Raw genomic sequence first — 16681 nt, forward strand, 5'->3', positions numbered from 1 at the left:
ACTTTTTCCCATACATTCATTGGCACCCTAGTGTAGGTGTAGTGTATAACAATATTAGAATGATTTTTTTTATTTTTTAAAGATTTTGTAGATTAACACAGTATTTTATTACCCAAGTCACACAAATAAATAAAGGAGGTTCTCTTCTAAACTTTTGACATCGAATTCATCAGGAAATGATTTTACTGCTGAGTTTTTGACGAAAGAAAATGTTGATGATGAGAATTGATCGGTCATTGATAGCTCATTTTCAAAAGCTTCGCGAGTATTTTTGTTGTAAAAGAACATAGACGATGAAGATCTAACGTCGAGATGCCATACCGCAAAACCTATAATAGTCGATGTTTTGCTGACACCAATAGAGCGAAGGCTCTGGTCGGATGGTGAACGGTTGTGCAATAGCACAACCGTGCTTCTGAACGCTTGAACTTGCAATATAAACAGCCGAAACTCTTTCGGAAATTTGTTCTGTGATGAACTTATAACTGTACTACTACTGCTAACAATCGTTTGAAATAAGTATGACCGGATACCGGATATCCGGCAAGCTTCGAGGCCGGATGGTCGAATATCCGATAACTGGATATTCGATTCTTCTTTTGCGAATACTAAACTGAGAAAAGCTGCAAGGATTACAATTTAGGGAGAAATAGAGACATTTTTACAAGCAATAATGAACGATGATTACATTTTCCGATTCTGAATGATTCTAAAATCAATATCCTTTAATAGAGAATGAAAGTTTTCTGCAAGGATCTTGAATGGATTCTATTCTGATAAGGATATTCTACTATGATGATGAGATTTTTGTGGATATATTGAAATAATTTTAATACTGGACGAATAAGAGTAAGGACTTCGAAGCTCAATATCAACAGAACATCAACCAATTATTTGTATTAACACTTTCGTCGCCCAGTCACCCAGATATGGGTGACACTTTCCTCGTTCAAATTGAATAGGATTTTTAAAAGGAATTTCACAGAATAGGCATCTAAATGTAACTATAGGATATAAAGAGAAATAATAAAATCATTATCATACAATTATAATGTTTTTATTATACTTTACATTAATTTATAGTTCGGAGGGTTTGTAATGCAGCTTTTTGCGAAACCCATATAATATGACTTTGACATATGTTATTGTTGTCAATTCGTCTTCAAATTAAAAAAAAATGCTAGGTCATGTGAATGTTGTCTACAAACTAAGTTTGATCTTCATTTAATAATTTATCCGCAAGTTGGGACTCGCATGAAACTCGAGAATATCGCGTTGGGCGACGAACGTGTTGAGAATTAGAAAACTAAGAACATTAGGGATGATAATCAAAGAGAGGGTACACTTACTTCACTACAGATCAAAAAAGAAACAACAAGCATTATAAGTTCCAGCATATCCAGAATATTTCGAATCAATCGCAATCACGATCCTTGTATTTGGTGGCCATTGAACTCTGAGCGTTACCCTCAACTAGCAAGTTTTACTCAGTAGTATTCACAGCGAAAGATAACTATCTGAGATTATTTTAATATGATTTATCTTCTGTTAATACGAAATAATTGTATTTTTTATAATATCCGGTATCCGGTATCCGGATAGGCAGGTTACAAAATATGTGAGGGTGAGAAAAAAGAAAAAGAAAAACACAAAAGCATTAAATTCTTATACTCGACCGTTTCACAAACATATAGATCAACTGCATATAGCAAATGTCGCGAGTTCCCCACACGTCTCTAACAGGAACATAGGGTTGTCTTCCTTGGGCCTCAAGGACATTCAAAAGGTACTCTCTGGCTGCGTAATTATCCGTACATTGTCAAACTGCGTGATCGATGTCATCGTAACCGTTTCCACATCGACAGACATTGCTTTGAACAAGATTTATTCTGTGGAGATGCACATCTAGCGAGTAGTGGTTGGACATAAGGAGGGTGAGGGTTGTGATGCAGTTAACGCTTCTTCTCAGGAACTGAACAATGGACATTAACCCATAAATCTAAGATTTAATGTTCAACCAAACAATTCCATACAAAGCTTTGATTTTTTGGCCACTCAGGGTAAGTCCCAAAAGATCGATTTCCAGCCAAAAATTTTTATTCGAGATAACACCAGATCTCGACGTCTCATGCAATTTGAAGGCATTTGGCATCAAAATATATTTTTTTGAAAACCCCGATTTCATGTACTCTCCATTAGGGAGATTTTCTAGGGGGCAAAAATCAAAATTTGACCGTTTTGAGGCACCCCTAAATCATGTCCAACTGAGTTTAAATTTTGTACAGCTCATCTTTTTGGGTCAATGAACAAAATGTATATGATCAGTTCTTCAAATTCGATTATTAGTTTTTATACTCCATACCTTCATTGCCACTCAGGCTATGTCCAAAAAAGATCGATTTTGGGCCAAACATTTTCTTTTCGAGATGACACCAGATCTCGACTTTACATGTATAATTTGGCATCGATTTTTTTCTGATTTTCCAAATTTTATATTACTCACATACCATAATAGGTTCTATTGCGATAATAGCACTTTAGCACTTTTGTCCTATATGATTTTCATTTAATTCATAGTTATTGAAAAATTGATCGAATATATTATTATACTTTGTTCAGACAGAGTGTATCAAGTGCCAGAGAGTAAAAAACTGCAATTTCTAAACATTTCATGACCGATTTCAGTTCCAACAGTGGTTTTTCACTGGCGCAAGTACTGTTTTTCAAAATCACGCTAGCCCATTTGTCATTGAAAGTTCTTCATCTTATTAACCGTAGACTAAGCAAAATTGTGAATAGGCTTTGAAACTAAAATTAGATATAAAATTTGGCTCCTTTAAACTTATATAATGGAGCCTGTACAAATAAAAGATTATAGAAAAAAATTAAACTTAGTCATTGAATTTTTTTTTAATCAAGAATTGAACTTGAATATATATACTAATCGATTATTTTTGGTAAGTAAAATACAGTTCCAAGCCATAAAATTGGTTTGTTTTATTACAGCCGTTCCATGACAAACCGATATAGTGGTATATTTTTATTTTTTTTTCATTATGACCATTTTCATTTTGGGGTGGTTCGAAAATTCATTTTTTTCACTTTTGCCAAAAAATGACTTTTTCTAATTCATGACTTTTGTACCACTGAACCGATTTAGATGATCGACATATCAAATTGAAGTCAATATGCTAGGCTTTTATTGAAAAATATTGAACTTGCAAAAAAATGAATTTTATTTTCGTAATTATTGATTGTAGTCGTTTTTTATTGTTTTCATGGCTTTGGACTAGAGGGCGCTATATTTTACATAACATATCTCGATATCTGAGATGCTATTTTTTTCGTTTTTGAGATTTGATATTTCAAAGTTTTCAATTTAATTTTTTGTTATTTTTCGGAAAAAGTGGAAAAAAATGATTTTTTGGACCACCCTAAAATGGAAATGGAAACACCCTGACGAAAAAATAAAAAAATACGGGTCTAATATTTTGCGATAAAGAACAAAACTTCATGGAAACCTAAGAGCCACCATATCGGTTTGGCATGGTTCAGTCAGAGTGGCCCAAATACACATGGTCAGTCGTAAAATCCTCATGTTTGACCTTGAAGATGTTTTTTTTTGTTACAACATCCATTCTATGCCAAACCGATCTAGTGTTCCTCATATATTCGTCAAAATTGATAGTTTTGTTCCTTATTGCAAAATATTAGACACATATTTTTTATGTTTTCGTTAGGGCGCCCATTTCCATTTTTAAGGTGATTCGGAAAATCATTTTCACACACAAGTGCACTTTTTTTTTTGAAGAAGACTAGCTCATTGGCTTCAATTTGATATTTCTAAATCGGTAAAATGGTTCAAAAGTTATGTTTTGTTTGGAAAAAAAGGAAAACAAATAATTTCAACATATGCAAAATAATCAAATGGTCGCCTTAGACATGCAACTATTTGTACATCGGCCCTACACGACCTAGTTAAAGCTCAGACTAAAAGCTGTGAAAAACAATCGGGGAGAATTGCTGAAAGCTATTAAAAAACAACACAGCTTCAAACGTTGAGTTTGATGTACTCGAAATCATAATTATGTTAATTAGTCCGATCTGACTGAACACCGACCATATGATAGTTATGCAAACTTACCGTTTCGAGAAAAAGTTTGTGAACCGCGAGGTGGACTCTGACTTTTGACCCAGAACCGGAGTGCTCGGGGCCGATCCTCTTCGGCATGCTTTTTCATAAGATGTGTCTGTAGAAAGTGGGAGAAAAAGAGAAAAAATGAGTGATTAATATACATTCCAGTGTATAGGTTTGTCGCTCGAACGTTCGTCGATCATCGCATCCACATCCTAACGTCGCTTACGGAATGCTCCCCAGCTTTAATGCATTCAATATTTGAATTGTGAAAGAAGTGTAAACATGCTTTGAATAGACACATATGGCGACGTATGTTTTTCTACAATAAAAACGTTAGATCGATAGCTGGATGGAACATTTGAAATGGACAGAATTGTTTTGGTTGAACTTCCTGAATTCCACCGCCCAATTGGAGCGTCGGACGCGTCACTCATGACCATATTGTTCTTACGCTCACAAACATTTAACACATCGATGTTGATTTGAATCAGGCGTCAATCGAAATGGCTTTATCTGAATTGGAATCCGAAACTTTGCATCAATTTCAATATCCCTGCAGAATTCTCTGTCTCCGCGAAGCGTGGATCAAAAGACGAATTATCAAAGCGAAACCTTTTATTTCACTATTTCAACTCCGAAAGGTGTCATATATCAGCCTAAGAGAATGGTCGACGGATGGACGGCTCTACGATTGTGGGATCATATTTCGCCCCACTTAAACATTTATTGGAACAAATTTCAAACAGCTCACATTGCGCGCGGCTTGGTTGGTTTATTATTTTTTGTGCACTTTGAGAAATCTCATCTTGGCCTCGCGGATCGCCCCGCATATGTGACTCCGAGTGAATGTGCTCAACGCAATTTTGGAATGTTGAGAATGAAATTTGTTTAATTGTGGCATATTGCTGCGCTGTCGGTTGTGCCCCATATGTGTGGACAACGGATTGATGGCACATCCCCGTTGGGTCACGACGACGAAGCGCGGAGAATAACTCCCAAATGTTTAACCAATGTTTTTGGATGTTGTGGCAATCATCGTTATTCGTATGAGGTCGAATCTCGTGATGTGGATCGAAAAGATCACTTCTCAACATGACGGATGTGGAGACTCGTAAAATTAATTGTAGAATATTAAATCCCACAACACTTGAATTCAATTGAAAAAAGTATAATTGAATCAGCGCTGATCGGGGTTTGAATCTTATTGCTTGTTCGTGGTTTACGCGGATTATTATTAAAGATAATCAAAACTTAGCTGTTCTTGAACTCGAAGATTCATGTTGAAATCACTTCATACCGAAGAAAAGTTTGAGAGAATGGAATTATGAACAATATGGAGTTCTTATATTGTTTACAATTTCATTCTCTCAAACTTTTATTCATTTTATTTTGATTTTTTTTCGTAATGAAATCTAAATCAAAGTTGAACATAGAATAAACTAAATTCAATATTTTGGAAGTAGAATAACACACTTAGTGTAACATTTTTAATGATTCGAATTTGATAAACGAGACGGGTTACGGCAGATCCGGGGAAATTCACCGCGCACAAAATTTATTTTTGAGATTTCTCTCGAAAATGTTTTTTTGTACATTCGCGATCAAAAACGGACGACGCCTCTTGAATTCCAGTTAGTGAATGAATGGATTTTTTTTTCGAATTCAGTTGAATTCGTAACGTAACGAACAAGAGATTAGATGCGCTCAGATCTGACTATCTGCTCTTCTGTGATGTTATACAATGAACAGAATCATTGTTTTATATATAAGAAGATGTGCTTATTCCACTTGAAAATTATTATTACTATCATAGTAACGAAACACGAAGCTCGATGTCGTCAATAACAATTGGCATTGCAGATATGAACTCCAATTGGACCAATTTATCACTATAATTTTCCTATTTTTCAACGCTAATTATCATCAATTCCAATTGAAGAAATGAACTCCAATTCGACAAACACTCAAATTTTTTAATTTTTCTTCGGATTTTTCTTTTTTTTAACTTTTATTTATTAAATTTTTTGTGTCATTCTTGTGATGATAAGTTATACGTACAAACAGAATCTGTGTTTTATGTACAAAATTCCTCTTTAATAGAATATTTTGGTAACCCTGAAAAGGGCCGATGGTTTGTGTTGGTTTGCAGAAGCAGTTGGTGATGGTGGATTACTGATTCATTCTTACCCTCGCGAGAGCAATACACATGTTGGCCATACATTCTGTGAAACATTTCCCGGGAATTTGTAATTTAACCATTTGCGATCGGAATTAATTTCTCTTGAAAGAGATCCTCTTATCTTTCCACGCTAATAATCTGTTGTTGAAATCGAGTAACGTTATCTTATATCCGTAGAAACTGCACATTTATTCATGAACAAGTTCACTAGACATTAAAATTCGTTTCTAAGAAGTGTAAACTATCTCATATGATGGATACAAAATTTATTATGATTCCTTGCTGTGGTAGCTGAGAGCAGACATACGACCGCAAAGGGTTAAATCATCCCGTTGAACATTTTTCATTTTTGACGTAGGATTACGTCTTTCGGGAACATATTGGGGTACAAATTGAAAATCGAAAATCGAGCACATCGTGGAAATTGTCCAATTTCAAACGCTGATTGCTCGGTCATTTCATGATGGATTGATGAAATTTTTGCGTCAATCGATTTCGGCAGTCCATAACAAGAAAATAATACATGTCATGAAACTAACTATCGAACAATTGAAAAATCTCAAGCCATATCCTAACGGGAATACCCACTTCTGATTGGTGGAAATTGACGACACATGCGGCGGGCCCCTAACAGAGACATCAAAACCAAGCTGCCGGGGGGAAATCGACATTGCAAATACATGAAAGTAGTGGGAACTTTTGTTCCTACCGACTTGTGTTCCCTAACAGAGACATTAGAACCAAATCATTATCAAAGAGTTTAACGATGCAATTATTCAAACATATTTAAAATCAACAGATAGCCTAACGGAATCCTAAGTCAACTATACGGTCGTGTCTCGGACACAACCCTCCTGTGACTTTTTTTTATTCAAATTAGTTCTATTGTCAGTGGTGTTAATGTCAATTATCAATGCGATCTGTCATTTAGTTTATTCACAGCGTCATTAAGGGGGTATTCTAGTCTAGAAATCTGAAAAAATCGAAATTTTTTTTTACCATATTTCTGTAGTTTAGGCATTCAAGAATATACTCTAGAAAGGACTTATCGAAAATCCTATTATTTACCTAGTTAGAGCCATCTTAGTGATGTGGTATCTAACCTGTTACGGCCATCACAATAAACTTCAAACGCGTTTCTCTCGGAACTAGTTTTTTTCTAACTGGTGTACACGATATCTCAAGTTCTACTGAACCGATTTATGTCAAATTTATATGAAAATAATCTGCATACATCTCTCTATCGCATGAACCAATAAAAAATTATAACTTTTTAATTTTACTATTTTTAAAAAATCGGTAAACGCAAAAAAAAAACGTTTTAAACAGCATTTTTGTTTTCAAACGGCCGCCATTTTCTTAAAACCCATGTTTTTGACTTGTCCGAGGTTCATGCCATAGCGACATCTTTACTGATTCAGAATCTGTTCGATTTTTTTGTTTCAGATAACCAGAAGGACTGGAATCGTGTACGCCATGGCACAACTTTTTTTTGAACACCCTCACTTCACCAGCATGTAACTATTCTAATTATGAATATTTTTTTTCCGTCCTATTTTTGTTTTATTGTTGAAAGATAGATAAACGAATAATGATATAATGGATAGTAAAAATATTCTTTGTTTTATTTTTACGGAGTTCGAAAAAACGTCCGAAATTCGTGTCTCTACACTAGAATACCCCCTTAAGAACAAGTTAACTTTATTTTTGCTCAGCGATTTTTGATATGATCTTGTCCATTCGGAATTCATTCCGGAGGGCCAGTCAGTAAAGAGCATTAATTTGGCGTTACGAGGCGTTTGAGAGAGAAAATTCGTCGCAAATGGCTAGATTTGGATTATGCTTGCTTGGATTTTGCACCACGATGATGCAACATCTCATCGATCGGTCATTGTAAACGATTTTTTTTATCAAAAATTGCGCAAATGGCGTATAACATCGGTACTCTCTAGATATGGCCCTATGCGATTTTTTCTTATTTCCGAAACTCAAATTAACGCTTCGTGGGACTCCGCTTCGTTGTTTCCCTATATCAAAGCACGCATTGCACTGAGTATTCATCGTGAACGTTATCGTCATTTTCGCATTTGATACACAATCGTTCACAGGCAATTATTTATTTGTTTCATCAGCATCATTATTCCACATTTCATAATCACTTTAATCTACCTTCGGCAAAGCTTAAAAACAACAACAATGCGTGCGTATAACGCAATAATAAAAAAAAGATACTCTCCACCAGACAACATGAACCATTCATGGATTTAGGGAATCGTAATGCATATATCAATCAAATCTTAGAGAACTTCCTATTCGATTAGTGTGCAAACCATCAAAATCCGTTGACAGGGAAAAAAATTAAACGTTAAAACTATTTCAGAAAAGTGAGACCTGTTTTCTGATTTGGTACCCTCACTGAAAGACAATCCTATATCCTAAAAGGATTGCGTATTTCTAGTTGGATTTCAGGAGACCTAGTTTTTTTACGCGGATTTCTCAATTAACGCGTTTTTTAAACGCGGATTTTCCAATTGACGCGGGTTTTTTTGCGAGGTACGTATCCTCAACGTAAAATAAACCAGGGTGTATTGTCATTATCGCTATCTGAATTCGAAATACAAAACTCAATGCCGTCCAAGCGAATGAAACGATTAATTGAAGCACTCATCGATTTTATTTTACGTTTTACATGCCGATCCAAATAGCAAGCGAATGTCGATAAATGGGCTTCCTTTCTCGTCCAGTTACCGAAGGCTACTGTATATAAAAATGATTCAGTATAGGTCAGTACTATGTTTTTGAAGCATTTAAATGACCTCAAGTAATAATTTCCATTCCATTTTTAAAAATTTGAAAATGCTTCCGAGAATGAATCTGATTGAATGATTTACTTCACACCACCATAGATGTCGACACTGTCAGACAAATTTAACGATTGATTGATTTTTTTAGGGTGTAAGCTTGAGCTTGGGTTGGCTGACCAAACGTACCGTTTTGAACGGGACAGTACCGTTTTTCCGACCATTTTTCATCGACCCGTCTTTTATATCAATTTGTACCGTATTTTGAGTACAATGAAAAAAAAATACTTGTAATATTGGTTGCTCGCATCAGAGATTATCTCACTATAATCCGCTCAGAATCCCTTATGCTTAAAGCAATTCTAGCTCAAATATACAAAATAAGATAAAAGCCAGAATCAAAATAAGTCCAAGAGAATAGTTGGTAACGGTAACGGTAACCGAACGTTGAATGTGTAGCGCACATAAGAGTTTCAGCTGAGCAGTCACTGAGACCTTCTTTGCGCAAATACGTTGTTGTTTCGTTTTTGTTTAAAGTTCCATAATTACAAAATCATATTAACTCAATACACTGAATTCTTTTTTTAAGCGGCTGATGCGTACACGCAAAAAAAAAGTGTAAAAAGTTCGCGTAATTTCGAGCAAATCGCGTCAACAAAAATTGCGTAATTTCAAGAGAATCGCGTAAAAAAAGTTTGCCCCATCCCCGACGCGCTCTCTTCGTAACCACACTTGCACACGCTCTCGCGCAAAATAAAATCACAAAAAAAATCGCGTAAAAAAGAATCCAATGTAATTAAATGGACGTGATTATGCCATCGCTAAAGACTGATGAGAGACTGACGTTTTAATAAGTTATGAATAGGAGGGGTTAATTTGAAATATCTCCTCTCTTCACAGTGTCCGAACGAACGAACGCTGCATTTGCATTTCGAGCGAGTGATTTACGCATACCTTATTCGTAGTGGCAGATACAGACTATACCTTATATCCACACTCATTCACCGATAGTAGATAGGCGCAGAAATTCACAGAACAAATGTATGGAAATATGAGTATGCTTCCAATTTTTGTTGGAACAATTTTTGCAGATACACCCCGTACTGGTAGGCAAATCTTCGTGGAAACCGATAAAATCGTTCAAATCATCTAAGTAGACCAGCATGTGAGCACTCGCTTGGCCAGGAACTGGGTATAGACCATAAAACCGTTTAGAACCATTTGCAGAAGATTGGATTCCAAAAAAAAGCTGGATGTATGGGTGCCACACGAGTTGACGCAAAAAAATCTTTTAGACCGAATCAACGCCTGCGATGCACTGCTGAAACGGAACGAACTCGACCCATTTTTGAAGAAGATTGTGACTGGTGATGAAAAGTGGATCACGTACGACAACCTAAAGCAAAAAAAGTCGTGATAGAAGCGCGGTGAGCCGGTCCAAACCATCGCCAAGCCCGGATAAACGGCCAGGAAGGTTTTGCTGTGTGTTTGGTGGGATTGGAAGGGAATCATCCACTATGAGCTGCTCAACTATGGTCAGACCCTTAACTCGGTTCTCTACTGTGAGCAGCTTGACCGTTTGAAGCAGGCGATTGACCAGAAGCGGCCAGAAATGATCAATAGGAATGGTGTTGTTTTACACCAGGACAACCCTCAGCCTCACTCATCTTTGATGACCCGCCAGAAGCTACGGGAGCTCGGATGGGATGTCCTATTGCACCCACCGTATAGTTCGGACCTGGCTCCAAGTGATTATCATCTCTTCCGGTCCATGCAAAACGCTCTTGGTGATACTAAGTTGGCCTCAAAAGAGGCTTGCGAAAACTGGCTGTCTGAGTTTTGAGCAAATAAGGAGGGGGGTTTTATAAGGGGGAGGATAATGAAGTTGCCTTCTAAATGGCAACAAATTTGCGAACAAAACGGCGCATATTTGACTTAAATTGGATAATTTTAAGTATGTTAAATAAAGCGTCAAATTTCGATCAGAAATACGACATTTCTTTTTCCCCAACCCAATATTTCGTGTAACTGCAATGCGCACCCGAAATAGAGCTGTGAACGCAAACAAGATTTGTTTTTTGTTTATGTCGATAACTTTAAACATGTAATTTGCTGGATTTGTTGGATAGTTTTCAATAATATTTTCCAGAAGAGTATCATCGAAGAAATGGGATGAATGGAACATCCTTTTTCGACATAGAAATTTATTATTTAAATAAGTTTCAACTTTTTTATTGATTCAAAAAAACCGAGTGTTCCGACAAATATTAATGCATAACATACTCTCAGTGTCGCATTAGAGGCGATTGGGACCTGTAGCGGTACTGGTACAAATTCGGTAAAAATTCCAAAAAAACAAAATGGGTTTTTTTTTGGATTTAGCTCTTGACCAATGCTCGGAATTTTTTCATATTACGACAGCTTATGAAGGGATCTATTGCGGACATTTCCCCGCAAACCAATTCCAAAAATCTTGATTTGGCTCGGAGCTTTGAGCATAGAAGTGAAACAACTCAAATTCGAGTACCCGAGATGCCTGGGTATAAATTAGGCACCCCATTTTTTTTTTCAAATTAAAAGAATCGTCCTGAAATCACTGAAAAATGTATTTTTTGACATTATCATACAAAATAGAAGTGAAGTATACTATCTTACGTAAATTAACTCAACTTTGACGAAAAATCATGCAATTTTACAAAACAAAGAGGAACAAAAAAACCATTTTTTCAAGAAAAAGTGAACCAATTTCATCTCGATTTATTTCTAACCGGGTCCGGGTCAGACCGGGTGTGTTTTTATCCCCAAATCGGGCGAAATTTAGTTCTGCTGGCATTTTGGGCATTCAATACTTAGCATAGTGTATCATCAACACTATTGGGGTGTCAAATTACACTCATACCGAATTTTCACTTTGGAATGAAATCTATGAAATTTGTGATCAAAATCTCGATACACTTACTCGAATTCGTTGAAGAACATCAATTTCTTGATCCAAATCAGCTCTAATTTTAAAAATCGGCTCACTATTCGATTTTTAAAGATTTTTCAAAAGACACACATGACAAATTTTCGAGATTTCTAAAACAACAAAACTTGAATTTTTTTTTTAAAAACACAGATATTTTGGGGTTTTGGTATCTGACGTTTGTTACTACATTACTAGAACACTTTTTTTTATTCACCACCAGAGTGCGCTCATTACCGCCGGAGATCCGGGTGGGTACCAAATTACCCACGGGGTACCGAATTTGTACCAGTTTCTCTAATGAACAAGTTGAAATAGGGAAATCATTGAAAATCTCACAAATAACCATTAGAAATGTGTGCAAAATACATAATTTAGTGAAACGGTTGGAAGATGGTTGTGAAACTTGCACAAAGGATGTTTAGAAAAATGTCCAGCTAAGGGGTTCAAATGTCAGGGATCAGTTAAAAAAAACTTTCTGGTCATATAGATTACGATTACGCTTCGAAAGTCACATTCCAGATCGTGGTTCTGTTTGACAATTTTGATCTAGAATGTGACAAATTTAATGATGAAATTTCAAAAAATCATAATCTCCTTCACAAAGCGTCTTCAACATCTGAATATTGAGATCATTTTTAAGGTAAGACTGAAGTCAACAATGCAAAGAAATAGTAAATGTATTGATTGACGATTATTCACAGGCTAGCGCGCGGGTGTGCATTTTTCGTATATTTGTATTCATTTCGATCGGATACAGAATCAAACACAATTGAATGAAAAATTTAAGCTGTTTCTATTGTGAGCTGTAAAAGGCGCCATATAAATGGGATTTTCTCCTTTTTGTCTGTATCGCGATCATATTTTCGATGCACTATTTGTCTAGATGTTTTTCTCTTTAGCGACATCCATCTTTCTTTTCTCATCTCTTTTTTAACCAACTCAAAAAACAACGGTTTTCAACATCCCGTTTGACACCATCCTCCATCCTCTGTCCCCTTTAAAAGTCCATATGCGTGCACAAACACACATTCTACGTTTGGAATGAATTCTAGCGTCACAGCTTAATGCTGGTGGTGTTCTCTTTGCGGAGTAACAACTTTTATGGGCCTGTTTTTGGGAATCTAGTCAAATAAATCTGCTGCGATCGGTGACGAGATAGAGTTGTGTAGCACCTTTCCGGCAGACACTATTCGGAACCCGGCCGAAAGTATTTCCTCTCGAACCAGCATCCGCAAGAATAAGCAATTGTCGGCGTTGACATGTTTACGACCGCCACTATTCTCCTTCGTTGATCATTTGTTTGTTAGATGAAATCATGAAATCGCACTGCCGATGGGTGCTGTTGTGTGATCGTAATCGGCACAAAACAAAATCGAATACTCCTCTGTGGTGTAAACTGTGGTTCAAGTTTTTATTTGAGGTCGAACACTACTCAGCGTGTACTGCATTGAACAGTGAAACTCATGACAAGCAAGCAAGCTGCATTGGAAAGAGCAACAGGGCTTCACGGTTCACTGATGTCAAATCCGATAATCAGCCAACTATTGAGCATTATTATTACCTTTACGAAGGGTACGCACAGCGAAGAAACCATAGCAAATTCAGATTTTTCCGCTCTAACAAGATTTCGAGCATCAGTTATTTTGTACGTGTTTTATCCGTTCCCTTATTCTACGAGGTGGGTTCCAACAAGCTGGGCCGAAATGTTGGTATGCTACATTGTGATTTTTCGATTATAGGGTAAGTTTTATCCTGGATCGTTCTTGATATGCGACTACGATCAATGCCTTCCGAACCCATTGTTGGGGTGGCTAATTGTAGCATTTGGTCCACGGCTAACTCCCTTAACAATCTTCAGCCCCATGATGGATATCCCGCGCTTACCATCGACAGTATCGACAACAACGTTAAAAGTCGCTCGCGACAATCGTATTTCTTTTGCGGCTAGCGGTTCGTTGTTCTCATTTCCGCCCATGTCTCACTCTGTCTTGAGGTGTGCCACTAATTATAAAAGCCAGATGCGAGCGGCGCCGATGGATAATAAAATAAATCGAAAATCATTCCAGATTAATCTTCAAACTCGATCTTGCTTGTGTTTGTGTTTTTATTTTTGTTGGTAAAATAGAAGCAGCGATAAATTGGCGTAAAATTATTAACAACACACAGAGTGCGTTTCAAGGTAAAGTGATATTAATGAACTGGAAACTTTGTGGCATTTTGCATACTCGTACACTTAAGATGCCATGTCTGATGGAAGCGAAAGTTTAATTAACATGTTCCCCCGTCGTCATACCACAGAGTGGTATGATCATACGGACATGATGCTGCTATATGAGATTCTTTATATGATTGGATACTACTTAAAGCATCAACTTTTGAGTTACCACAGCATAAATGTCAATCTCGTGTGATTCATCGGTGTTAATACTGCCGCTGTCCATAAAATGTACTCAAAATCACCATTATTTCATTTTTCAGATTTTCTCGGGAATTTAAACATTTCCAACTGGTTATAAAATCTGAACCAATAAAATCATTGAGAATTCATAGTTTATCTGAGGTGCGTAAATTGCGGCAGGCACGTCTAAAAGCCATTAGTAGATGATTGGAATTGGGAGTGACCGATACTAAATATAAATAGTTTGGTTCAATAGTACCCAGTAGCGTAGCGTGCGGGCGGCAAACCCGGCATTTGCCGGGGGCACTGGCCCTTTGGGGCGCCAAAATCCATGAATTTTCAATTGCAATGTTTTCCCCGTATTGTATTTCATCTTTCAATTGAGTAGTTGCTTCTATCCGTACATGAAACCAATAACTTCTTTTTGATTTTCGCAAAATAGAAACAACATCAATACTCTTTTAATTGTTTGCTACGTATGCCGGAGCGCCCCTCCACGCTACGTGCTGTTTTACTGTTATTGCTTAAGGGCGAGCCCCTTTCTGAAAGGTCAAATGCCAAATGCCAAAATTGTGGCCATTTTTGTTAAAAATGAGTTATTTTTCATGTAAAATCGATGTTTGAAAGCTCATAAAAAACTGTAAAACATGAAATATCAGAAAACGGCTATGTAACGCTTCAGATAATCCATTTTTACATGCTGAAAACAAATTTCAGTTAAATCGGTCGAGTTAATCCTGAGGCATCGATACCCAGACCGGGTACCCCCCCCCCCCTTAGCTGCATTATAAGAACGCATACTGTGCATACAGTAGGAACAGCGTGGAGATGCTATAGCGCAGGAGTGGCCGAAGCGTAGACCTTTTAGTTTTTCCTCGAGATCGAATTCGAAGTCGAAAACAGCCACAATTGCATCATTTGAAGTAAATGAAATTTTATTAAAGCATAAGAAGCCTATTAAAGACGATGAAAGGAGTTTTATTGCATCAGGAGAATTATTGTTTGATAATTTTAACAATGAATCTGAAATAATTGCTTTGATTAAAAAAAGTCACTGTCAAGGAACACAGTTATACGTAGAACAGAAGCTGAATGTTAAAATTTTGATGAGATGCTGATGAGATGAATCACTGCAAAATTGATGATAATATTCCAAATTTTATCAACTACTATTGTATCCATCAGCAAATACTGTGCGCAAAAATATTGAAATCCGATGAGCAATTCATCACTTAAAATAGTTAATATAGTTAGTTGAAATAAATGCAAATTCGGGGCGAGAGAATTGTGAATCAAATATCGGAGATTTATGATTACACCCCGAGGTGCCAAGTTTAAAAAAAAAATTAATGGCAACTGCCAATAAATCATATCCTCAATAAGTAGGTGCATGATCTCATTTTTCACTGTGTCATCATAGCGAACCAAAATGAATTAAATTTGAAACATCAAGAAAAAACAACTGAAAACACTCTTAAAAGTACAATTTAGGAGACGAGATTTAAAGCAATTCGAAAATATTGCGACTAAATCAGCACATTAAAACACATGAATACGATTGTTATGCAGATTACATTTCTTTGTTACGAAATGAGTTCAATGATGGAATCAACATAAAAGAAATGGCAATGAAATTAAAAAGCATTGATTGAAGATGAAATCTTCAATTTTCATGGCGATATATTTTTAAAATCAAGAGAGATGAATTTCTTGATTTCAAAAGTATTTCAATTTCAAAAATATATATACAGTAGAACCCCGATTATCCGCGGAATAGTCGGGCTAGATCACCGCGTATAACGAAAATCGCGGATAATGTAATGGAGGGCTAAAAATGAGGTACTAACACGAAAAAAAGATATTTTAGCATGAAAACTATGTTTCATCAATACAGAAATTGTTGAACTATCCATCTGTAAGGTCGTTTACATCAGTGATCAGATAATGTGAAAGCCATGGCCAAAACGAAAGACTCTACCACTCACTGAAAACTTTCGGAAAGGTTTATAGAGTTACTAAGGAACTCGCATTCGCGGATAATCCGCACCGCGGATTGGTATGGAGGGGTGGTGAGAAGTTTGGCCACCCCTGCTATAGCGGATATAGCATTAGAGTTTTCATTTTTAACGAGAGACTGACTAACATTTATGAGCATGGATCAATTGGATCAGGATCATGGATCAGATGTTGAAACAGA

At 36.5% G+C, this 16681-nt stretch overlaps 1 protein-coding gene across 10 annotated transcripts in view; it reads right to left on the bottom strand.

The window, feature by feature from the left end:
* Nucleotides 1-16681, bottom strand: part of LOC129764826 (ras GTPase-activating protein raskol) — a 355896-nt gene that overhangs the window by 19811 nt on the left and 319404 nt on the right. For all 10 annotated transcript variants that reach the window (XM_055764332.1, XM_055764333.1, XM_055764331.1 and 7 more), the window contains one exon: nucleotides 4145-4250. In XM_055764332.1, the coding sequence (XP_055620307.1) occupies nucleotides 4145-4250 (106 nt within the window). The remainder of the gene's footprint in view (nucleotides 1-4144; nucleotides 4251-16681) is intronic.

The sequence above is a fragment of the Toxorhynchites rutilus genome, chromosome 2 (genome assembly GCF_029784135.1).
Source record: "Toxorhynchites rutilus septentrionalis strain SRP chromosome 2, ASM2978413v1, whole genome shotgun sequence".
Lineage (NCBI taxonomy): Eukaryota > Metazoa > Arthropoda > Insecta > Diptera > Culicidae > Toxorhynchites > Toxorhynchites rutilus.